This window comes from Haemaphysalis longicornis, unplaced genomic scaffold, assembly GCF_048455015.1.
Source record: "Haemaphysalis longicornis isolate Haplotype H1 unplaced genomic scaffold, Haemaphysalis longicornis Haplotype H1 scaffold_2, whole genome shotgun sequence".
Lineage (NCBI taxonomy): Eukaryota > Metazoa > Arthropoda > Arachnida > Ixodida > Ixodidae > Haemaphysalis > Haemaphysalis longicornis.
The window spans coordinates 195,977,776-196,004,042 of NW_027526295.1; the positions used below are offsets into that span (position 1 = coordinate 195,977,776).

General features: G+C 47.5%; 1 protein-coding gene across 1 annotated transcript in view; it reads left to right on the forward strand.

Annotated features, from left to right (window-relative positions):
- LOC144168465 (putative sodium-dependent multivitamin transporter) overlaps positions 1 to 26,267 on the forward strand; it is a 97,323-nt gene that overhangs the window by 24,942 nt on the left and 46,114 nt on the right. Inside the window, exons 3-5 of the mRNA XM_077697445.1 lie at positions 3,280 to 3,399; positions 6,716 to 6,870; positions 25,589 to 25,729. Of these exons, the coding sequence (XP_077553571.1) occupies positions 3,280 to 3,399; positions 6,716 to 6,870; positions 25,589 to 25,729 (416 nt within the window). The remainder of the gene's footprint in view (positions 1 to 3,279; positions 3,400 to 6,715; positions 6,871 to 25,588; positions 25,730 to 26,267) is intronic.

Here is a 26,267-nt window from a genome sequence, read left to right on the forward strand (position 1 = left end):
GCACGCTCTTGCGTGTCGGCTGTGTTTTCATTGGAGATACCGAGTTTGCTCAAGATATGTCGGCCCGTCTTGGTTGACAACGGTCTTTGGTGCTGTGCAATGCTTGTCGCCTCGATCAGCTCCTCTATGGCGTTATGGACGCCTAGCTTCATGAACTCGTCCGTGGACACACGTATGGGAAGCCCTAGGCAGTTTTGGTGCGCTTTATGATGAACGCATCTAGCTCGTCTTTCTCGTCCTTAGCTTGCTTTAAACATGGTACTGCATACGTGATTCCGCTGATCACAAATGCTTGAACAAGTCGGAGGAGGTTGGATTTTTTCATGCCTGAGTTCTTGTTTGCAATTCTGCGAATGTACCTACTAGTTTGTTGTGCACTGCAGTCTAAACGAATTAGTGGATCATTATTTCTGTAACTGGCTGAGTCGAGGCTGCTGTAATCAAGCTGAAAAAGCGATACAGGTTAAATATAGTACAGGCCTATGCGACAACAACCAGCTATAATGGTAAAGCCGTAGACCCTTTCTACGAGGACGTCGAAGCCGCAATGAGGAAGGGAACAACAGAGTTCACGATTGTGATGGGGGACTAACACAAAGGTCGGTAAGAAGTAAATGGGAGAAAGGTCAGTTGGAAACCTTGGAATAGACAATCGCAACAGTCGAGAACATACACTAGTCGGATTCGAAGAGAGAAATAACCTGAGATTGATGAAAACTTTCTTCTACAACCGAAAGATTAGGAAATGGGCATGGAAAAGTCGTGATGGTACACCAAAAATGAAATTTGCTCCATTTTATGTGGCAACCCAGGTATTGTGCAGGACGTAGAGGTGCTAAGTAAGATTCGAAGAAGCGATCATAGGATCGTTAGATGCAAACTAAGATTGAGACTCGAAAGAGAAAGCTGGAAACTCCTGAAAAGAAAGAAACCCAGCATGGCGTCAGTCAGAGCCAGGGCTGAGGTGTTCAAAATAACTCTTATAAACAAATTTGCGCTTCTAAACGAGAACGAGGATTATCTAGACAGGCTAAATCCCAACCTAACAACGGAAGCCAACGAATCTGCAGCAGCTGTGAGTGAAGCAGCATCTAGGAGACAACTGGAAACTAAGAAAACGAACGAACTAATTGCGAAACATAAGAACATCAATGTGTCGAGTACGGTGGATCAAGTTGAGTTATCAAAGCTGTCTAAATTGATTAACTGAAGTGAAACAAGCGAAATTCGTGCTTCATGGCAGTGACGCTTCAGATAGGAGGAAGCCTGAAAGCAACTTAGAGGAAGCTAGACATCAGCATTTACGCACTCACAGACGAGCAGGGTAACATTACGCACAACATGGACATGATAATAAGGGTATCAGAACTATTCCCCACCTGACTGTTTGCGAGTGACTTTAGACAAGGGGAAACTACTGAGAATACAATCTTGACTTGCGGTGGCCCACTAGTAACAAAAGAGGGAGAAGGAGAGGCTCTCAAAGGTAAGAACAGAGGAAACGCTGCAGGTGACTACAGCATAACCGTGGATCTTTTGAAGGAGGGGGGAAATACTATTCTGGAAAAAATTGCTGCACTATTTTTAGAATTTCGGAATGCTCAAGTACTCAAAAAGTGCCTATAGCCTGAAAAAAAGGTCAGCATTATTCTTTTTCTAAGAAAGGGCGATATCAAGGACCTCAAGAATTACCTACCCATCAGCCTACTCTCAGTTCTTTACAAGCTGTGTGCCAAAGCCACAGTTAGCTGCATAGGTGTCAGCCTGGATTCTCAACAACCCAGAGAGCAGGCTGGGTTTAGGAAGGGGTACTCAACCGTGGATCACATCCATATTGCCAATCATGTGATGAAAATTTGGCAGAAGACGCTCAACCCCTTTCCCTGGCATTTATAGACTACGAGAAAGGGTTTGACTCAGTATACAGCGCAGCCGTGCTAAAAGCACTAAAAGACCAGGGAATACAAGAGACCTACATAAGACTTCTAGACGACATATATAATGGATGTAGGGGCGGGACAACACTTCAAAATCAAGGCGATAAATTCCCGAGTCGAAATGCAGTGAGACAGGGAGATGCGATCTCTCCAAAACTGTTCGCAGCATGTCTGGACGGGGTATTCAGAAAGCGTGACTGGGAAAACACGGAATTGAAGATAAACGGAGAATACTTAATTCGTTTGAAGTTTGAAGACGATGTAGCCTTAATGAGGGATACTGCAGAACACCTGCAAAAAATGCTTGAGGAACTACAATCATAAAGCACGGCCGTGGGGCTATAAATAAACATGAATAAATCTAATGTAATGAGAAATAACCATGCCTAATTGCATTCCTAATTGCACTTGTGTTTCTTCTTTAATTAATCGGCTCTGAGGTGCGATGTGCGGCCACTCAAACCGTATGGATTGTTCGAATAAATCTTGATGCGTTTCGCCCATGTGCCGAATCAGGGTAATTTGACCGTCGGATGCTTGACATGTATAGAAGTTGAAACTGATACAGGATTATCGCATGGTAAATTTCACGGGAGTGACTTCTACCTCGCACCGTAGCGCTGGACCGTTACCACATCTACAACACTGTTAATTGTTTTTATATCCGGGAAGAGATGTGGTTATAGTGTCTTGGGTACCTGACCAACTATATTGGACTTCGTTAACCCCACCAAATAGCTAAAATTGACATCAATAGCGGGCATTTCAGACTATTATATTGTAAAAATTTGTATTCTTCAAAATGCAACCACAGGCGTGCGAAATCTCAATGTTCGGGACAATAAATTTACCAAATCTATAGAATTAATCATTCTTCATCAAGAAGAACCGCCATTGGTTAACAGGCTTTATTTTCGCACAAATAAGAATTGCTTTTAAGGAGTTATTAATTGGGTTTATAGTATGCCCCAACCTCGCACATTTTCTGTTTCTGCCGTCGCATTTAAAAGCACGATGTTTATCTGTATCAGGTATATTGGAATTAAAGTGCGTCTTATCACTTCAACTTCCCCGTCTGTTTGTACTTGTGTTATAGGAGGTCCATGCCACGTAGCCAGTGACATGACCGAAAGGCTCTGCTGAGATCCCTTCTTTCTTGTTACTTCCGTACGATATATTTCCTCTAAATTAGGTAGTAACTTTCTTGGACGGACTCAGCGATGTCGTCACCTTTAGGTAGCATAGTAACATGTTTTAATAAATTCTTCAAGACTTTCAACGCTGGGGCCAACTAGCATTTTTCTCCTGTTCGAATGTGAAATGCCACTTTCACTACTTGCAGGCGTTGTACATGGCAGTCGTGCTGTACGCCCCAGCCGTCGCGCTAAGTGCCGTAACTGGAATTTCAAAATGGTTCTCTGTTATGTCCGTGGGCTTGGTCTGCACATTTTATTGCACCATCGTGAGTACATTCTTTCTTCACTTCTACACCAAGTTCTCTGAACGTGGTGTCTGCTTATCACCTACCTGTCTGTCTACCGTACCACCCTTAGTTTTATTAACGGCCAGTGTAAGTACATGCACCCTATAGAAGACTGCTGATGCATGGCTTATTTTCTTTTTTCCATTGATGTTATTCTGTTTCTGTATACTCGAAAAAATCCCAAAATAATTTTGTGTTGGAAAAAAGCCCACTATACATTTTCAGAGCACAACATTTTTTTCTGAAATGTTTTGGTCTTCGTGTGCGACAAGCGTATGAAATTCCAACCTGTTCCGTTACCGAATCCCAGAGAAAAAGATTATTGAGCAAAACCAAAATTTTTTGTCAAAATTTGTCTCCCGTGTAGCCATTAACGGCAGTTGATGGGTCTTGACTACAGCTGCTGTTGAATGCTGCATGTTTCTGAAACCATCTTATCGCACTCACGTTTAGTTTACAAAACATAAACGGTCATTTAGGAAGTCGTAAAAACCAGAATTTACGTGTAAAATCGGCTCGGTGGGGTCTATGCGGACTTATAGTTGTACTTAATTGCTTTTAAAAGCTCAATATGGTAATGTGAGACCAGCTTGGGCAATATCTGAATGTCACGGTCTTTTTTCCCTAAATTTCACATGCATTCATGAAATACTTAGTTTCGCATTACTTGTGCCCACCAGGGAACGCCTAATGTTGGTGTCAACAAAGCAACTCGTCTAAACACATTAAAACCACTGAAATATCCCAATTTTACTGTTTGTTTAGCCTCCAAGAGTATCTGTAATATAAATGAAAGTCAATGAGTCATTTTATTCGTACACAAAGTTCTGATTGTTGTAGCATTTTAAAGGTAAGAAGACTTCAAGTGTCCCAAAAACCCACAGACATGAAAGCCTCTAGGCGCGCAAGGATTGCCTTGGGGAGTCGTACTGTTATCTGGTCGGTAATGTGCGCAAAAAAAGAAGATATATACTAAACTTAACCGATGTAATATAGTATATAGCACGGGCATCAACACAAATTCACTTTATAAGCACTGCTCTTCTGCTCTCTAGCATTGCAAGGTTGCATTCAGCGTGATAAGTTACAAAATCAACCGGCCAGAAAAAGTTGAGGCAATGTCTCTCCATGCATATTTTTCATGATGCCTTTGCAATGGAGTCTTTCGGAGAATAAAATTTATTCCGTTTACTGAAAAAAAGAAATTTCAATGCGGTTCAATGTGAATTTCAGTGGTAGAAAGTTTACAGCTCCTAACGGCAAGGTAGCACCTAACTGCAAGGTAGCATTGTCTGAAAGATTGCCGATGAATATTAGCAAAAGCTTGATCTAGGCCAGTTGGTTCGACACGAATGAAAATGGGTTAAATGCGCAAAAAACGCACACAAAGGAAGAAAGACAAGCCCAACACATCCGACACGGTGCTAACGATCAGCAACGACACACCTGAAAGAGCTCCAGCGTGCCGATCAGGACGAAGGGGCGCGCAAGATTTGCACTGACGCAGCTATCCAGAACGATCGGGTTGCCATAGCGTGGTACTGCGACAAGACCAAAACTAGAGAAGCAAGGCTCTCTTTGGTATCCCATCTGTGAAGAAAGCCGAACTGAGGGCCTTATTACTAGCTACGGAAGAGGCTCACAGAGTATCCGTCACACACCCCACTAAAGCACAACCCACTTTCCGCCTCCACACGGACTCTAGACGATCCGTAAGAGAATGCGGGAAAACATAATACACCCAGTCAGACGGTAGCGACAATCGTAGATTCGCAAGAGATCTTCGACAGATATCGGCTGCACAATCACCATTCGTTGGGTGTTTGGCCATAACCGGATGTCGGGCAACCGGGAGGCACCCGAGACAGAATGGGAGATGCTTTCCAACCACGATAATTGCCAAAAATTTCCGTCGCGAGGAGACGACCGTCTTCCCCGCTCTCCAAGCGTCGACAACTCCCTCTTTGGAGCTCCTGCTTCACGAGTTGGGAGAGGAAGGGAACGACCTTAAGTTTCACTACGAGGAAGATATTCACAAAACACGTGCTGAGCGACGTGCAGCGTTTCAACTTCGTTTAACCAAAGAGGATGACCTTATCCCATCCGGTTGTAATCGGCGGGCAACGGTCACCCTCCGACGTGTTCAGACGAACACAGCCGTAACACCGCACATCATGGCCCGCTTTCAATTACTACCCGGCGATGGTATCTGCAGACTCTGTGAAGCATGTGACAGCCAACAAGTTGCTGACCTGAACCATTTGCTATGAAACTGCCCTGCCCAGCAGGACGAGGACCCAGGCCCAGGCTTTAATACCTAATCAATTCAAGCCACAAGACGGTACTCGACTCTCTTCTCCTCTACATTAGAGAAGCCGACATGCAGGGCCACCTTTAATCGAGACACTTCCTCCCTCTTTCTCCTCCAACTCCCCTCTTTGATCTCCCCCTCCGGCGATGACCAATGTCAAGGTTAGGATTGTAATTATGCTTAATAAATACCTGTTACAATAACAGCAATACAGGCCAGGCGCTTTGTCTATCTCGGTCGTTTCTCCTTGTGTCCGCGCTTTTTCCGGCGCCGAAATTTTATAAGTGGGGCACCCCCACCCCTCCTTTCGACCTTTTTTCTATATATAAGTTTTAATATAAAAATAATAAGACAAATAATAATGATAAGATATTGTTTGGACGCAGCTTTCCTTTTTAAATATTTTTACGGGCGAGGTATAACATCCCCGAAAACATTTCTGGTTGCGCCACTGTCACCGATGGAGATATTCGCGACAAGGCTCGTGGTTGTAATTCACCTTTTTCGGGTGATCTTTTTGCACCGCAAGTTGTGACTGCTCAAATCGAAAAGAACGAGGATTTTCCCTTGATAAAAGCCCTGCAGTTCTTATATAAAATGAGGGAGCGAAATATACCTTTGTTACCGTTTGGTTGGTCTATTTTCGGGCGGCTCCTACAATGCTCCGCTTCGTAGCTCGTGATTCACGATGTTGGAAAAAGTGGGACCGGAATGAAAGGGATGCATTCCGGCTTGACTTGTCAAGTTCTACTTTCGACCCCCACAAAATTCTGAGGTGGCCTTACCAGGCGCACACTTGTTCGAAAAGGAAGAGCTATTGCAACATCCATGACATTTTATTTCGTGCGGCGTATGAGATGCGGAAACAGGTTTACAGGCGAAGTTTGGCAGCCTGGTGCTAGATGCTGGCTTTGTGTTTCATTTAGGACGAAGCTTAACATTTATTTCTTTCCCATCAGCATGATTGTTCATCTTGCTTTTCAGGGTGGCATGAAGGCTGTTCTGTGGACAGACTTGTTCCAGTCAATACTCATGTTCCTGGCCATGATTGCGGTGGTCGGTGTGGGAACGTACCGCATGGGTGGCGTCTACAACGTCTGGAGCGAGGCCCAGGCGGGAGGCCGAATAGAGTTCTTAAAGTGAGCCACACTTTTCCCTCTCTTCGCGCCCTGCCGTCCATGATGTCTTCAAGGAAGCGTTAAAGAAAGATGTCAAATTTCAGGAAAAAGTCAGCGTGGAGACAAAATTCTCGAGAGAAAAGGTGCCTTGCGAAACATACAAGGTGCAGCTAGCAACCATTGCAGGAGAACAGCATTAGGAAGAACTTAAAAACCACTTTTGAAAAGGCCGACTTCCGTATTTAACAGCGAAGCTGTTCTTTGCCGGGGCTTTGTGGGACGAGGCGTGGTAACGCGGGCACAACGATGTTGAAAGGGCACAGCCTAGCGAGGGGGAGAGGAAGCGCCAAGCACAGGTGCAGCTTAGTGGGGAAGTGGGGGGGCGGGTGCCAAGCGCAAGTGGGCGGAGTCAAGGAGAGGAGGCGAGGAGTCGGCAAATTGGAGAGCGCGCTCTCAACAGATAGTTCGGAGCATAAACGAGCGCGCTTGGCGTTCGTTTCTCGAAAGTTCGAGTTTAGTGCACTCTGCGATTATGTGTGCAAGAGTGCCAGTGCTGTTGTTGCAGAATGGACACGTGTCCTCTTCTTTCTCGGGATACATTCTATGTAACAGGACGGGGTGCGTGAGCGACCCTGCCTGTAGTCTCCTGAGTATTGTTTGCTGGTCCCTCGTCAGGGTGCGGTGTGGCTCAGGGAGGGTGCACCGCTCTTCTCGATATGATCTCGTTATATCTCTGTACGTGAGCACTGGGGTTGGGGTGTCTGCGTCGTGCCCCGCCCGGAGGGTCATTGCTCGGGCGTGGTAGTCGGCGATGGTGTTGCCGGCTACCTTTGAGTGGGCGGGCACCCACGTGAGCTCTATGGCTCTCCCCGGTGCTCGTTTCTTGGAGATGATTGCAGCCGCCACTGAGGAGATCGTCCCCCTCCGGTAGTTGCCGTACGCTCTTTTGGAGTCTGTGACCACTACCTCTGCCCCCGGTTGAACGAGTGCTAGGGCTATGGCCACTTCCTCCGCCGTCGTTGGGTCTTTGGTCTTAATTGCGGCGCTGGTAACAAGCCGCTCCCTGTCAGTCACGACTGCTGCCGCGCGGTCGCTGCCTTTCTGTAGTGAGGCGTCGGTGTAGAGGACTCCTGGGTGTCCGTCTAGTTGCTTGGAAACGGTTAGTGATCTTGCTTCCCTCCTGCCATCGTCCTTCCCAGGGGTCATGTTACGGGGAAGGGGCTTTGTGTGTATGACCTCTTTCCATTTCTCGGTCAGGGGCGTTGTTGTAGGCATTGGCTCTATGCGCCATCCTATTTTGGTGAGTATTACGCGTCCGTGGGCCGTTTGGCTTAGTCGGACGCGCTGACTAGAGAGATGGGCCTCTGTCAACTCATCGACCGTGTTATGTAAGCCCATGGCTTGCAACCGGTTGGTTGACGAATAAATAGGTATGCCTAGGGCCTGTTTCGTTGCCTTGCGGATAATCGTGTCTATAGTATTCTTCTGCGTTTTGGTGAGACTGAGGTAGGGGACCGAATATGTAATTCTCGAGATTATGAAGGCTTGTACCAGTCGGATGGCGTCGTCCTCCTTCAGGCCTCTGTTCCTGTTAGCCACCCGACGGAGCATGGATAGAATTTTGTCTGCGCTGTTCTTAATTTTGCCTACTGCAGCATGCGCCTTGCCGTTGTTTTGCAGGAGGAGACCGAGGATCCGGCATTGCTCTGTTGGTTTGATCACCGTACCATCTATTGTGACTGAAATGGTTGGTGGCGGGGTCTTTTTGGGTTTTCCTGGCAGGACCACCAGGAGCTCAGACTTCTGTGGTGCACCGCTCAGACCGCATGACTTGGCATAGTCGTGGACTGTGGACGCTGCCAGCTGGAGGGTTTCTTCAATCCACCCATCCGATCCGGCTCGCTCAGTCCATATCGTGATGTCGTCTGCATAGACGACATATTCTGCATATTCGTCTGCATATTCGGATATTTGCGTGTTTAGTAGGGCTATGCGGCGGGCTAGCTTTCTGTTGCGCTTCTGCCGCTTCCACCTTTTGGTTAACGAGTGTCGGGCTGCCCACATGCGAATGAGTCTGGTGTCGACAAAAGGCGTCTGCGTTGTCGTCGTGATTGTTTGCGTGAACTTCTCAAGTGCCTGCTTCTGTTTGTCGGCCCACTCCTTGTATGACTGTCCTGCTATTCCGTCGTCGGGTTCCTCCTCGACATCCTCTTGCTGGGTGTATTTTCGCATCTTGTCCCAATCAGTGATTCGTACTTTTCCTAACTTGGCTTGGAAGTTGGGTCCCCGTATCGTGATGGTGATGATGCTGTGGTCTGATCCCAGGTCTTCGTCCTCGCACTTCCATGTGACGTCGAGCGACCCACTCAGCCACGACAGGTCGGGTGTAGTGTCTCTTGCTACGCTGTTCCCTCTTCGCGTTGGAATCCCTGGTTCGTTCAATAGGGACACATCTTGGTCCTCCATTGTTTTGACGAGAGCTTTGCCTCTCTTTGATTGAAATTTATACCCCCATAGCGTGTGCGGGGCATTGAAGTCGCCGAGGATCAGGAGCGGCCTGGTCCCCGCCAACCTTTTCGCCTCTTGCACAACGCGGTCGAAATCATATTGCTTCTGAGACGGTCTGCAGTAAACGCTCATTATGAATACGTTACTCTTGCTTCCAATTTCTCTTGCATGTACTTCGATGAGTGTGTGCTCACATCCTGCCTGAGCCGTGACGTGTTGGGTTGCCGCCACGTGATTCTCTACGAGGATTGCAGTGCCCATTCCTGTGGGGTCGGTGTATGTAACATACCCCGGGATTTTCGGTCTTCCGTTTGTTTCCTGTAGTGCTATGATGGCAGGTTGATTTTCTAGTGTGTTCATATATAACATAAGCTCCGTATCTTTGTTTCGGATGCCTCTGCAATTCCATTGAAATATCGCTGTGGGCTCCCTGGTTCCCCCTCGCTTACTGTTCCTGTTTATTTTCTGCTTCATCCTTGTTGATCATATCGAGCCGGCCACGTCGTTTTGCTATGGCCTCTTTAATCCTTTCGTCCGGTCGCGTTTCAGCGATGCGGATTTCATCCTAACTTCAATCGCGGCAACTCGCGATACCTGTCTTTCGTGTTTCGCTTCTAGTGTGTTAAGGCGGTCTTCTATCCGTCCTAACGCCGTCAGGATCGCAGACTCCCCTTGGGTAAGTTGCATTTGTTCCGCGGCTTTTGACGGTTGTGCAATTTGCTTGTTGGCTGGGGCTTCTTCGGCCTCCATTTCCTCCTGCTTCTGGTCTGGCTGCTCTGGCGTCTTGTTGTTAGTCGGAGGGGGTGACCTCCTGCGCGGTATTTTGCGTGGTCCTTCAGCTACAGCTGCTGTCCCTTCCTGACCATTTGTAGTAGCCTGCCCTGACTTGGCGACCAGCTGCTCTATCTTGTTCATAAGATTTCTGATTTGAGCGTTCTGCTCTTGTATTTGGGCATTTTGGCGAGTAATAATTTGCTTTAGTTCTACGATTTCTGCATTTTCCTTGGGGGTTGTCTGGGTGGGGGTGGTAGGGGAAGTGAGGGGGGGAAACTCATTATCGGACGTGCGAGTTTTGGGAGACCCGCTAGCCCGGCCCACCTTCGTGTCGGCTGGTCCGCGTTGGTCTCCGGGTCCCCCTCGGGATCTCGACCGCTCCGTCCTGCTCGGCACCTCCTCGTTCCCGGGCCCGTTCCGCCGTCTCGAGACGCTCAGCGTGATTGGCTCCTCTCGTTCCGCCGTCTCCCATCGGCGGCTGCTGCCCTTCGTTGACTTCGACCGGGAGCGTCCTTGACGGCCACCTGCGCCGCCCCGCAGCCGATACTTTGACCGGGAGCGGCTGCGCTGGCAACCGTCAGCGCTCCTAGCGGGGGTCTTGGATCTTGATCTGCCGCTGCGTTGGGGTCCGCCTGCAGGACCTCTACAGTCCCGGCTGCGTCCTCGTTGTTGCTGGTCCTGATGTCTTCGTTGCCATCTTCTCTGGCGGACGATGTAAGGAGTCTTGTATTTAGCTTTACACACTCGGTCGGCTGTGAGATGGTTTCCGCCGCACAGTCACACATAATCGCAGAGTGCACTAAACTCCAGGCACCCCTACCCCCCCCCCCTCCCCAACCCCCCCACCCCCACTCCACGAGCGATGGGAGACCTTGCTGGCCAGCCCCGCCCTGCAGACTCAACTTGTGCTAGCGGCCAGGGGCCAGGAGCTGCTGGCCACATACGGGTCCCGTGAACAGGGAACCGCCTCGTCCGGCACTTAAAGGTGCCGCCGTCTTTTCGGGCTCCAATAAAGTCTACTACTACTACTACTCGAAAGTTCGAAAAATTTGTTAAGTCGCGCGCTCTCCGGAAGGAAAAGCGGCCTGTCGGGAGCGCCAGCGCGAGTTCGCGCGTGAACTGCCGCGAATAAGAATCGATTTGCTGGCTCCGTGAAGAACTATGAAACTTAGCCTTGCGATTAGGGAACGCCCTGCAGCTTTGCTATTAACATCAGCTCCCCGACCTTAAGTCGGTTAGCTGGGCTAATTTGTTTTCCTCCTGGCTTCTCACTGCTTTGTGTAAAGCGCCGGAAGGCGACCCAACCGACAATGAACAAATGTGTACTTTTTCTTTTACTGCGTAGCAAGTTGGCATCATCGCATTTGCTCGAGGCTCACTGCTGTGTCTTTCGAGGCATTAATGCTTAGCTTTTGTTTTTAACTTCTACATGCATCATTTTCCAGCAGTATTTGATTAAGCAGTGTTACATTGATGCATGGCCTAGTGACGTCATCGGTCTGAAGGTCCTTGGAGACATTTTTTTAAAGTCAGGCATAGTATCGGGCGAGTTGGTGGAACACCATTGAGGGGAATGCGCGAAGACATGCTGCGGAAGCAGGCAAAAAACCGTAGACTTTACGCCCTCACACGGTCTTCAACAAAACTCTCAGCCCTCAGTAACCAGTAGCTGTAGAGCACCTGACCACGGCGGCGGTCATGCTCGTGATAAGCACAGGCTGCTAAGGATCACTAGGTCCGGGCAGGCAGCCTCTGAAACTTGAACTTGGCGACATTTGACGCGTGAACTCTGTCTAGCCAGGGATGCTTAGCTGCACTATCAGAGGAGATCCCGGACATGACTGCGATTCATAGGACTACGCGAGGGTTGAACAAAAGGAGTAGGCTTCACGGAGTTGATTAGCGGACGGATTTTGTGCTCTATTTAAAACAAAATGACCTCAGGTCTTCCCTCTAACATCCTGTATAAGGTTAGCACGGAAGGATAATCCTTCGCAAGAAAAGTGAAAAGTTCTCGATCACGCTGTGAGCAGTCTCGGCAAAACTGTTCACTGCGTGTCAGGTGGGGGCATTCAATAAGCTTGACTGAAAAAACGCAGGATTACGGATAAAAGGGGAATCCTTGAACTATACTCGGGAACAAGTTAAGAACAGCAATAGCTCATGTATGGTATCACCTCGCCTAAGCGACGGACCCGGATGTCAAAGGGCGCGCGCGTTTTGAAAGGAGACTGCTATAAATGCGTGGTATCGTCTGCATTTCGTCACGTAGTTTGTTTGTCGTCACTGCAGTGGTTTATAAGCATCAAAAACCCCAAAAATAACTAAAACGGCTCTTGCGACGTTTAAAATATTCCCAGTAACGCACTACTTGCGCCGCGAGAAGTAACATGCGGCAGAGGTGACGAGGCACAGAGGCAACTTCCGTTGCCGTTCTTAAGTTGTAACCGGATATAGTTCAGGTTTGCAGACGGCATTGTCTCGCCCAGTAAGTCGGTAGAGCACCTGCAATAAAATACTTGCGGAACTACAATCAAAAACCTTGGCCGTGGGGATACAAGTGAATAGGAATAAATCTAAAGTAATCATAAAAATACGCATGCTAAAAGCGCCCTCTTCAGCTTAGGTAACGCACCGCTAGAGAGAGTAGAAGACTATAACTACCTTGGACAAGTTTCCAGTGCTGATACAAAATACGAGAATAAAATCCAACGCAGAACCGGTATGTGTTGGGATACACTCCCAAATAATGAAAAGTAAGCTGCCTCTGTCGCTCAAAATAAAAATATCCCTCTAATGCTTTGCGTGATGCCGGTGATGATGTGTTGAGGGGAAACTTGGCGCCTTACTAAACCACTGGAAAGAAAACTTAGGTCTGCTTAACCAGCTATGGAACGAAGGATGCTGGGTGCAGTGCTTAGGGATTGGAAACGAGCTTCCTGGATCCGAAAAGAAGCTCGAGTAGAAGATACCATAGTTACAATTAAGAAAAAGAAATGTACTTGGGCTGGCTATGTAGAGAGACGAAATGACAACTGGTAGATCACAAGGATAACAGACGTGCTACTGAGAAACGGGTCTAGAAGAAGGGGACACCCGTAAACAAGACGGGGGGATGAAAAATCGGCTGAAAGTTCTCCATGACTGGCAGTCCCGGATCGTATCATCCGCAGGCTTTCGCATCTCAAACAGAGTAGACCACCTCAGCACGCGCTAGAACCCGCGGCCAACTGCAAACCCAACGCCAGCGCTAAGAACCCAAAATGAATGTTGTCCGCCCTGAATGCAATGATACCTCGTTTTGAAGCACCTGGACTGGGAGCTTGAAAACAGGGCAGTGTATTCATCACATATGTCGGGCTTCATGCGCGGAAGGAATAGCATAGATAATGTCCTTATGTTATCACGGGGCATAACCCAGCAGATGGTGCAAAAGAACCTTGTCGGAGCTGTCTTTCTAGACAACAAAGAGGCCTTTGACAGCGTCGGCCATGATGCTGTTTGCCGATAAATTATGCATGTAGGACCCAGGGAACGTGTTTACGTGGCTAAGTGACTATCTTCGAGGCAGGACGGTATATACTATCTTCGAGGCAGGACGGTATATATGAGCTTTAATTGCGGGGCTATTACCCGCCACGCCATAAGACAAGGTGTTCCTCAAGGCGGTGCCTTTAGCTCCACTCTGTCTTGTTGGTCTCCCAAAAGTATTACCTCCTGGCAGGAATAATATGATTGCCTGCTGACGAAATCTGTTTCTTGTGCTAGGGGAGAAATTGCCGAAGCATACGAGCACAGCTGCAACTGGGGACCCGGAAATTGGCATGATACCTGAAATATTGTGGTATGGTTTTTTCGCCTGAAAAATGGGCTGCGGTGGCATTTACAATATGCGACATGTTTCGTTATGCCCTGACTGTAGCAGCCTGCGCATTATGATATGTGCGATGCCATAGATTCTTGGGCATTGTCTTTGACAAGTCAATGTCATGGACCTATCAGATTCGGTGCCTCAAAGACAAACTAGTCTTTCGTGCGCATCCTACGGATGCTTCCAGGCACTGCATAGGGTTGCCCGGTTGCTTCGATGCTACGATTCTACAAGGCACTCTTTATTGGTCTGCTTCACTGCAGCCCACCTGCCCTCAGTGCACTGTACAAGAGCAACGTCAAGCAACTAGAGGCACTACCGGATCAAGCTCTGGTTATTTGACTGGGACTTGCTTAATGTCCTTCAGCGACCGGGACGCTTTTGAAGCAAGATGCCTCTCTGAGTGTGTTATTAATGCAAGAAATTATCCTTGTCTGCCTCGGGCGTGTTAGCGGTTTGTTTGCCCATCATTTGGCCGATAGCTCCACTAGTAATGTGCTGGAATTCTGCCTACTATCCACGTCCCATTAGACCCGAGTTACCGCCTTGGCATGACAGCTTTCTACGTGGTCAATAACAATAACAGCGCCTGGAATCGACAAAAAGTCCGTGATGCTTCCACCGGCCTTGACATACTACACACATCAGCATATATCTCTCTGCTATGGCGGGTATACCACGTATATGCTGATGGGTCAGTTACTTCCGAATATTCCGCCGAAGGCGTATGGGTACCGTCTTCGAAGGTCTCTGGGAGCCAAAAGCTCAGCCACAAGATATCGGCTACAAAAAAATTCCGCCATCTCCACGAAGTGAATGACGATGAGAGGGGCGGAGCAAAAATGCTTATCGATAAAACCGTGGAACATTCGCCCGCACATCATATAAAGGCTCGACACGTCCAGCTTTCCACCGCTCCGTTGACAAGCCCGTCGACGACGTCGATGTTTGTGGTGGTTATGTAGGGGTTGTTTTGGACGATGAGAATATCTATGGGTAAGTTGGCGAATTCGGTGTGTGACATTTTAGCCACCTTGGCCGTCGCCTTCTGCAGAGCGTCTTGTGTCGTGTACCCCCGGTACGTGTCTTGAGCTCGCAGGCGACGAACGACAACCTCTTCTTCTTCCTCTTCTCCTTGTTGGGTAGCAACGAACGCGTTGAACGTTTTGTCTTCTTCGGCCAATCTTTGGTTGACCAATCCCTAGGGGGATCCTGCCACAATCATCATTAATGTGCCGTGCCGTATACAGCAGCAACGAGGGATGGTACAGGGCCCGAGCAAGAGGAGCTTCGCCCCTAAAACCGAGCTGGCAGCTGTGAGGGCTGCGCTGCCGATTGTCAAGGACGGCCTTCAAAATCACTATGTAGTTTTCCTGGACTCCCGGTCTGCTCTACGGGCGCTTCTCAAACGAGGAAGTCATGAGAGCCAGCTCATTCATCAAATCAATATCATAAATACAGCTAGGCACTGCGCAAAGGACACACTATTTAGTTGCAGTGGTTGCCATTACACTGTGGCATCACAGACCATGTAATATCTTATCGGCTCGCACGCGAGGGCCATTACACGAAATGAAAACCTCAACTCCCTTTATCCAAGGAAGACGTCGACGAAATAGTCATAACTCTCGGATGGGGCATGCAATTGCAGCACTGGTGGAACCCGGACCTGCAGTCCGCCCCCTTTACGCTGTCGACTCGCGGTGTACGTTTATACCATATGTTTTATCCAGACCAACAGAGTGAGATATACACCGCCTGCGCCTCAAAGTAGCCAAAACCAAAAGCTTTCTTAACAGCATCGGTCTGATAACATCAGCTCCGTGTCCCCTTTGCAGTGTACGAGAAGACACTAAACACCTGTTCTGTGTTTATCCACGTTCCTGATTGGCGCGAATGACGGCGCGAAGATTACTAATTACTACTGGCGAGAAATACCACTATGAATGACTTTTTAGGGCCCCTAGAACAGCAAAGAGAGTGCGGTGTGGGGTTTTAAACCTCTAGTTTGTTTCCTAAGAGACTCTAAACTCGACTCCAGCTGGTGAATTCCTCTGTGGCGATTTATTTTTATATGTGTGTGTGCGTGTATCCGTCTGATGAGTTTTCTTTCGACTTTTCTTCTTAATTGTATCATTTCTTTTAGCATTTGACCCTCACTGCATGTTCACCAACTATCTGAAGTAGCAAGCCCAGCATTATGCAGGGCTGACCTCTTCGGGCCTCATCAAAGAATTGTCTCTTTCTCTCTCCATCGGATAGACGCCGGTTTCATAACGCGAGGGACCCAGGTTCTATTCCAACCACGGGAAGCCTTTTTTAAAGACGATATTCTTTCTTGTTCTACTTAAAGGCAGAAATTTTGGTCTGTCTGTATGTCTGTCTGTCTGTCTGTCTGTGTCTCGATTCAGCCACCCGGCCAAGGTGAAACAGAAACTGCGCAATAGTCTTATATACCTGCAGCCAAACCTAAACGTCTAAGTCCGGTGGTAATGTTCATACTTGTCAATATTGTTGAACAAGTATAAGACATTACAAAAATATAAGGCAGAAAAGCAATGCAAGAGTGATATTTGCAGTGTTCATTTATTAAAGAATTCACCGATGCTTGGTTTTTGCGATAGCAAATGAAATACTGTATCAACTGCAGAAACCGGTCGCCTGCTGTTGCCCGCGCTACCTGGCGGCATTTAAAAAGTCAAACGGCAACAGAAACGAAAGGTTCCACTAGATAGGTTCCACGTTCCGCTTGTCACGCTCGTAGAGTAAGGCAACGTGGTTATATAAACGATATAGCAGGGTGCCTCGATTCACGCTTCTCTCTGCCGTACGGCAGCGCTGGCATCGAGGCACCCGACTTGGAGCAGTGGAACGCGGTAAATTGACTTGAGCAAACCTCTAGCCTGTTATCTTGGGAGGAACGAGAGGGGAGAGGAACAGCATGAGAAGTGAGCGGGAAAGAGAAGGGAGGCATTTACTATCCAGGGGCGCCAGTCGACTATCGTCTTCCATCGATATTTGCAACGAAAGGAGCAGATACGCGGCCAATTTTTTTCTTTCCAATTGGCTCCACATTTTATTGTTCCCCGCCGCTCTTAACCCCCTACCCCTCGAGCATTTGGGGTGGTCCAGAAGGTTAGGTTGTCGGTCGCATGGCGTAACGGCCCGGGATTCGGGTCCCGAGACCTCCCTAACCACATTTCTTTTTTCTCAGAGGCGCGCACTCCCGACACCTGTTCCTGGGCTCCTTGCCTCTTCGCCACTTTCCCTGACACTTCGAGGTTTTTTGGTGCGACGGACGGATAGTGACCGGCCTAGATCGCTCAGTTGTTATTAAGAAATTCGGAGGCAAGGAATGTACTCGGGCAGCCCAGGACAGAAGCGGATGGAGGTCCATGGGAGAGGCCTTCGTCCTTAGGTGGGCCTAAGTTGGCCGTTGATGGTGGTCATGGTGACGGTCTGGTCTTCGCGTTGAAGTGTACGTGTTTTCATGCGTAGCACTCTTTGACGAATACCCCTTTAGGCAGGATTGTGTAAGGCCGGGCAATTCGACGAAAAATGCAGATTTGGTGAAAGTAACACCTGTAGTCGTTATAATAGCATAGATGGCGATACGCCAGACAGATTTTTGAAAACCAAACAATAAGAAAAATAGAAAAAATACAATTGTTACAAGAATGAGCTTAGAAAATTAGAAATATGCATCTTATTCATTTCTTCAAACACCAAAGAATAAACAAAAAGAGTCCACAAGAAATGCTCAATGCGACTTAAAAATAGCGTAAGAGCGAACCGTGTAAAGCGATGCATTTCTACAAAAATGCAGATTCGGCATAACTAACACCTCTAGTTGTTATAATACCGTAAATGAGGATAATTGGTGGACAGAATTCTGGAAAAGAAAACTATGACAATTAGAAACAATAAATTTTCACTAACATGATCTGAAAAAATCAAAAGTATGCATCTTTGCATCTCCAGCCAAAACTGAAGAATAAAAAAGTCCCCAGAAAAAAAGTTCCAAGTACGGATAAAAGCTTAGATAAAATGGTGAATCCTGTAACGCGCTGCTATTCCACAAAAGGCAGGTTCGGCGAAAGTAACACATGCATTCGTTATATATCGTAAATGGAGGAATCGGTCGCACATAATTTAGAAAATCAAACATATTAAAAATGAAATAAATAAAATTTTTACAAACGTGATCTGACCAAATCAAAAATATGAATTTTATACATATCCCCTAAAACCACGAAAAAAGTCCGCAAATAACGTGGCGAATAGCTGTAAAAGTGCGTAAATAAACGAACTCTGGTGTACGCCCAGCACCTTGGGAAAAAAACATAATTAGCAAAGTAAAGACACTTGACCGCTATAATGGTATATATTTACGTCATTGACGAAAAGAAACCAAAGAAAACTTGAAAATAATAAAATAATATAACGCCTTTTCCTAGTCATAGCCATATCTGGCTGTCAAGAACTCACGCTTTAAACAAGCTGCACAAGAATGCTACGCATTCGAGGACAATTCTCGGAATTGCTGCCGTTTTGTCGTCATAATTTCGTCATGATGATCTGATTTTGTCATAAGTCCTAGTGCAATCCCTCAACAATAATTTTCTTGCATAATTTTCCTCTCATCATGTAACAGCAGAGCTGTGTAGGCCGACACAAAACCGTTCGGCGTAGACAGAAAACCCAGAGCACGTGAAAGCGTGCCTCGTGGCGACCGCCCGCCGTCATATAGGCTTGCGCGTGCGCTTACGCCACAGAAGGAGCTCCCGCCTTCGTCGTCGTCGTCTTGCAGTGACTGGCGCGCCACGGGTCCGCCGCGCAGAAGACGATGACGACGAAACTGTCAAGCCATCCGTGAGTGAGTGAATGAAGGAGTGATTTACTAGAAAGGGCAGAAGAGGAAGAAGTGGCTTTGGGCTGCAGCCATTAGAACAGGGTCGCCGATTTTGGGTTCACCTGAATCGTGCCCGAAACAAAAGTCTAAGAAAGGTCAAGCGAGTCAAAAAACAGGTGATATTTTGGAGGCGGCTGTGGCGGCCATCACTTCCCCATAATGTCTCTACGGATACTTCAATGGAATTGTCGTTCAGTCTTTTCAGCGCTAACAGACCTTCACAATATTGTTTCTAAAACCCGACCAGATGTTATTGTACTGGAGGAAACTTGGCTGGCTCCTGGTCGGCCATTTAGATTCCACAACTACCGAACGTTCCGTTTAGACCGTCCAACTAAAGGAGGAGGATTGCTAACTTTAGTATCCCCTCGATTTTGCCATAAAGCCCACCTCTCATTTCAATTTATGTCTGTGGAATCGGAAATTCTGGCAGTGACATTCAATCTTCCAGGTTGCGTTGCATTTTCTATAGTGAATGCGTACTTTCCGAGTGGAGTAACTTCCACCTCTTCACTCGATGCTGCCGTGTCGGCGTGTGAAAAACGAGTTGTTCTTTGTGGGGATTTCAATTCGCACCACGTATCGTGGGGTTTCCGCACAGATTCCTGTGGCAGGCGTCTTTGCGACTGGATGCGGGACAACAATTTGTATTGTTTTAACTCTGGAACTGCGACATTTTTTCGATGGCAGACCAGTTCTGTTCTTGATTTGACATTCTCCACCCCGGGAAATATATCTTCATGGTCTACTTGGGACCAGGCTACAAGTAGTGACCACATCCCAATTGTATATGAGTTTTTATGCCTTCCTACGTCACCGCGAGCACATATAGTTCGGCATATAAATTTTCATCGCGTTCAAAAAGAACTAAAGACAGCACTTAGCTCTATTCCATCGAGAGACGAGGAACTCCGGGCAGCTCAAGTGTTATCAATCCTTTCTGAATCTGTTAAAAAATCCCGCTTTATTGTTTGTTCTCAAAAAGATGGCGGCTCCAGTCCATGGTGGAATGAGGAATGTGCTCGTGCGTATAGTCAGAGAGAAGCGGCTTGGAAGAACGTTCTTAAAAACCAATGCCCATCCAATTGGACCAGTTACAAGTTTGCAGCCGCAATATTCAAGCGGGTTGTTTCTAAAGCAAAAAAAAATTATAACACCCAAAAGTTCGCCTCTCTATCAAAGTCCAAAAATAGACGCATGTTGCATAGATTCCTCCGTTCAAGAAAGGTTGTACAAGATCAGGATAACGGCAAGTCAATTGTTCAGTCGACGAGTGAGTCTATGGAAACTTTGGAACGTATTCCGCAGGAACTGGAATCTCGTTTTTCTTCTGGGTTGGCCTCTCCTTTTGTGTGCCAGGTTTCGAATGAGGGTTTCACTCCAGTGACAAGGGCGGAATTAGCTGATATTGTTTTGCAGCTGTCTGAGTGTGCTCCAGGATCAGACGGCATTACGGTGGCAACGTTAAAATTTCTGCTTGAGGTGTCTCCTGATGATTTACTAAACATTGTCAACATGTCGTTAAAAAACAGCTGGATACCTTCTGAATGGAAAATCGCTAAGGTAGCACCATTGTTGAAAAACGAAAGTTTGGGTTTCGTCAAAGACAATATTAGGCCGATTTCGTTGACTAGCAACGTGGTAAAGTTGGTTGAAAGGGTATTGCATGGCCGGCTTATGCGGTTTCTGAACAGTAATCGTATTCTAAGCCCCGCCCAGATTGGCTTCAGACCTGGAAATTCTATTTGGAAGGCCCACGTCGACATCGAGAGCCGCATTAAATTAGCTCGCCGACTAAAACATGTAAGTGCGCTGGTAACCCTAGATATAGCAAAGGCTTACGACAGCGTAGAGTACAGCACGTTGATGTCACGCCTTGCATCTAGCGAGATTCCAGGGTACATCCGCTCCTGGATTGGTGAGTTTTTAAAGGGAAGGAAATTCTTTTGTTCCAAGGGCGGCTTATCGACATCCCAGTATCACCAATTTCGTGGAGTTCCTCAGGGATCAGTTCTTTCTCCAGTTATTTTTAACTTACTCCTTAGTTCTATCCCAATACAGAACGGCATATCTACCTATGTGTATGCCGATGATATTGCTTTTTTCTCGGCTGATAGGGACATCCAAGCGTTATATCAGCGACTGCAGGACTATGTGGTTGTCCTGGATAATTGGCTTAGCACGTTACACCTCTCGCTAAATGTCAGTAAATGTGCCGTTATAGTATTTCCCAGCAATAACCCTATATCATTACGTCTAACATACCGGTTGCAATCCATCCCTCAGGTCACGGAAATTAAATATTTGGGTATAATTTATGACGACCACCTCACATGGCGTCCTCATATTTCGCACACTGCTGCCAAAGGTGAAAAAGCTGCGGGAGTGCTGCGTAGGCTATGCAATCATAAATTCGGTATGCGTAGAGACGCCCTGCTAATGATTTATCGTTGCTATGTTCGCCCAGTATTGGAATTTGGTTGCGTGTTATTTTCTGGCTGCGCGACGTACAAACTCCATCCCCTATTTCTTATTGAGAGATTGGCGTTGCGTTTATGTTTAGGGTTGCCAAAGTATGTAGCTAACTCTGTATTGTACCTTGAGGCACGGTTGCCTTCACTTCTGGATCGATTTAAATTGTTAACTGTTGTAACATTTCTAAAACTGTTTGAATCTCCATTATACGAAGCTCAACCCATCTTCCTCTTGAGGCCTGACCTTTTTCGAGGATTTACGTGGCCCCGATTTCAGCGTCCTCAATTGGATTGCGTTCAGGCATGGCTGCAGCCTCTTCGTGCAGATCTTTTTCTACTCCAGCCCTATTCTGATAATTTGTCGCCTGTCGACATAAGCTTGGACAACATTTTTCCTTCGCATGCGAAATTATTGCCGGCCCGATTACTCAATCATATACTTGAAGATCACTTGGCCACTCTTCATACTGATGTCGTAATTGCCACAGATGCCTCGCAAAGTGATGAGAAGGCTGGGGTAGGAATATATTCTCAGTCTCTAGATTGGTCCTTCTCAATCAGGCTGCCAGACTATACCCCGATCTTTCAGGCAGAATTATTGGCGATAATCTTAGCCCTTAATAAACTACAGCACAGATTTGCGGGGGTGGTTATTCTTTCGGATTCTCTCTCTGTGTGCACTGCTCTAACAAATGATAAAGATTCTTCTATTCTCAGGTCATTCCGTTCATTCATTCCTTACCAGCTTCGCGAGATCCGGTTAGTGTGGGTCCCTGGTCACGCAGGGATAATCTTCAATGAAATGGCAGACCAATTAGCCAATTTGGCTCTTGGGGGTCCTGCCGTCGTGAATTGCCCAATTGACAGTTTTCTTTTGGGGGCGAGGTTCAGGCGCCTTCAAGTTTTACAAAGTAATCGGCAAGATGCCCTTCGTTCATGCTCCGACTATATTCACCTCTCTCACTTATGGAAGCCTAAATTCTGCGAATCTCGTAAATGTGAGGTCGCAATCACAAAATTTCGTTGCAGAATCCCCCCTTTAAATTTTTATCTATACAAAGCTGGTCAGGCGTTATCTCCTCAATGCCCTTTCTGCAATGCCCCTGAAACAATAGAACACTTTCTTTTAAATTGCCGCAGCTTTTCCTCGATGCGACGCACGCACCTTGAATACACGTTTAATCGGCTGAATCTCCCTTTATCTTTAACCGTTATTCTTTCCCTGGGTGCTTCCGTCATAGGATATTGCCACAGAGATGTCGTGATCGCCTTTCATTCCTTTGTTGCGGCGACAGGCCGGATGCCCTGCTAGATAGCTATGCCTTCATTCGCAAGATTTTTTTTTTTCCTGACAATCCTGTTCAATCCAAAGATTTTTTTTTTCTACTCTCAATGTTTTTTCTCGTACTTCTTTTTTTTTCTCTAAAATAAACCGGGTCACAGCCTAATTATTACTGGCAGATTCTTGGCCAATCCCCCGCGTGGGTACGTGCCATAACATAAGGAACCAACCAACCAACCAACCATTTGATCAAGGGGTGTCCTCGAGGAAGGCCAGGACAATTTGGAAGGATGGAGTTGGGGCCGTCGGGAACAAGAGGTCATTCAAGGTGTGGCTGGGCAGCTCGAGACGCTGGAACGCGGCCCGAAGCTCTGCTCTTGGGGAATCGTGCTGGCGGCAGTAGCAGAGCAGGTGCTCCAAGGTCTCGGGCTCTGGGATGTCAGCACAAGTGGTCGACGACCGGCGGCCTTGTCGGTGCAAGCGGGCTGCCACATTGCAGCAATCGAGCCGCATGTGGAGGAGTCTGGAACGGACGCCCCTGCTGATGAGGCCAGGCAGAGCCCGTGAAGCATGACCGCTGATGACTCTGGTGTCCGGGTGCATCGTCTCCACCTCCCGCGCCATCATGGAGAGGAGGAGGATTATAGTGATGCTACTGAGGTGTTTCACCGTTGAAGTAACCACGGCGGTCATTGCTCCCCTTCTGGCATAGTCGGCGGCGACCGTGTAAACATTCGGTCTCGGTCCCTGTGTCGTTTGTCGAGAGTGCGCGCTCTTGATTCTCTTCTCCCTGCGTGGTGAGTAGGCTCCATCTTACGGGGTACGGTGGCAACGTCAATGTGTATTCTTACTTTTGGAGGTACGTCACGTAGTTCCTGGAATCTTTCTTTGGGGATGCCATTCCCAGTCTGGTGAGGAGACTCCTCCCGCAGAGTGTCGTGCTTAGTCGCAGACGCTGGCTGGTGAGGTGGGCCTCGACTAGATGGGCGGCCCTGTTATGTAGGCCCAATGTCAGAAGCCTGTCGGTCGAGTTTATAGGCTTTCCAGATCATGGTGTCAATCCAGGACAGGTCGCCATTGTTCAATATAGCATAGGGAAAGGCGTAGGTAACGCGTGAGATGACGAAAGCCTCTACCAGACGAAGGGTGTCCGCTTCCTTCATTGCCTTCGCTTTGGTGGTTATTCTTCGGAGCATGGGGGTAATTTGTCCGGTCGTGTGACTGAGCCGGCTGAGAAGAATGGTGTTTGAACAGTCCTCTTGAAAAATTTGAATGTCGCTGGTTAAATTTGGTTTGGGCTTTTCTGTGTAGTCCAGGAAGGGTGGAGTGGAAGAGTTTGGAGTGTATCTTGTTTGAGGTTCTTGAAGGAGGTTGTCCTGCGTACCGGGGTTGTGCGGCGTCGACGGGCCTCAGGTCTTGGGAGGCAGGGACCCCTACTGGCGAGCAGCACCTCCGGCCAGGGTGTCAGCCACCTCATTGCCTGTGATGCCGTCATGAGATGGCAACCAGTGGAGCTGCAGGTCACAGCCGCGGGACTCCACCAGGTGAAGCTTCGCCGCCGGCGACGGCTCCATGTAACCGCTGGAGCTCGATGGCTGGTCCGCCACTCGCAGTAGCAAGAGAGTGGGCCGACAGTCGGTGAGGATGACGGCCCTGTCAGTCTGGTTGCCCTGCTCCAGGAGCAGGTCGACAGCAAGGTGCATCCCGCCCAGCTCTGCATGGGTGAGGAGGCAGGGAAGGGCAGGCGGCCATCCCTTCACAATCCACACGTAGAAATACCCATCAGACCAGCTGATGAAGAAGTGGAGGTATGCCGAAGCAAGGACGCGCTACAAGAGGATTTTTCCTACGTGGCTGTGCCGTCGGGAGAAGATGACGAAGGGATGACGACGATTGCTACTGAATAAACCACCGTACATACTTTAATGGTATTTGCTTTACAGTGCCGTCCCAAACAGCTTTGCACTGCTGGTGTCAGGCTGTTCCCTCTCGCCTGGGATCCGCTGTCAGTGTGGAGAGAAGCTAGGTCAACCCCGAGCTCTGCTGTTTCTCTAGTTTTGCGCCACTAGTGCAAGCTGTTGCCAATTTCTTCCTTTTCCGGGGAATTTTCGGCTGTAGTTTCGGCAGAAAGGTAGAAAGGATTGTTTGCTACATGGAGTGAATTTTAGGAGTAGTGGTGTAAAAATGGAAAGTCCGGAAACAGGACCGAGCCTCACTTATTCACACCACGGCATTGCCCTGGAGTGTTCAAATGAATTTTAATTACAAAGCCTGAATTACCCGATACTATTTTGTTGTCGTTTCATACGGGCAGTTTCAACTTAGAGCGTGAGCATGCGAAGTCAACATAGTTTGGTGCAAAAAGTGAAACCATATTATCTCATCACTGCCCTGTTAGAATTTCAATGCTGATGAGTGTTCACGCTAAGAATGAACGGTGCCTGCGTTGGAAGGGCTAGTAAAGTAGACATAGGTGGCGCATCAGTAACACCATAAACGAAACAGAGATCCATTTCAATAATAAACGAGCTGAAAAAAAAGAGCACGCAGGAAAACGTGCAGGAAGTTCTTGAGAAACCCGAGGGAAAAAGGGCTAAAAATTTAGAATTTTATTATCAAAATATGGACTTTTTTTGGCAGTACAGAACATTACTGGGGAAAAATTAGCGGGAAACCAATTACATGGTCGCTTTGGCATGGTACCAATGTCTAGAGGTCGCTTGTTAAGGTGAAAGCCTTCATGCCTGATCAAACGCAAAAAATGACCGTATGTCGCCATGAAAGCACACTGAAGGGCTCGAGAAACTTTGTGCTGTGTAGCCTGAAGCTTTGCAACGCCTGATCTAGTTTCAGTGAGAACGTCGACCAGCCGTGGTGGAAGTGCCATGCGGAGTATATTTGTATTGGATTGTTTCCAGTTTTGATCCTGACCCCACGTTGAGGCACAGTGTGTGGAATCTAGCCATAGGGGGAATCATCGTGTACGTCTCCATCTACGGGGTTAACCAAGCGCAGGTACAGAGGCTCATGACCGTCAACACCCTGAAGAAAGCACAGACGTAAGGCATTTTGTATCTGTTTCTTGATCCCACGTCCTGCACGGAATGTAATGTTTCAAAGGCGCTACAGCGGTTGTTATTGCTCTAATGGTTCTGCAGTTTGTCAGCGGCTTTGCTCTTATCAACTAGCAAAGTTTTTCTTATAAAAGCTTTACTTCTTGCAGCCTAGTCAATCTGGAAATATGCATGGGGTTCATACTGCCAATAAATTGTTAAAGGGACCCTACACCACTTCTAACCTTTTTTCGAATGTTAAATTCTTTCAGAACGTAGTAAACAACACATGCAGTACTGAGATTAGGGGGCCGCAAGGTACCTCCGGCAATTACTGTTTTATGCTTCGAAACTTGTTCAAAAGATTTATCTCTCTTTCGCGGTCTTGTTCTTACACCGCTAAAATGACGTCATTACAGTGGTGTTGCGGCTATTGGCTGGCTTTCCTCACGAACGCATTAGCTAGCCACTTTAAAAAGAAAGCCACAAAAGCGAAGCAGGAACTGAAGGCGCATCTGCTGCGACAAACAACTCACGCAGTGCC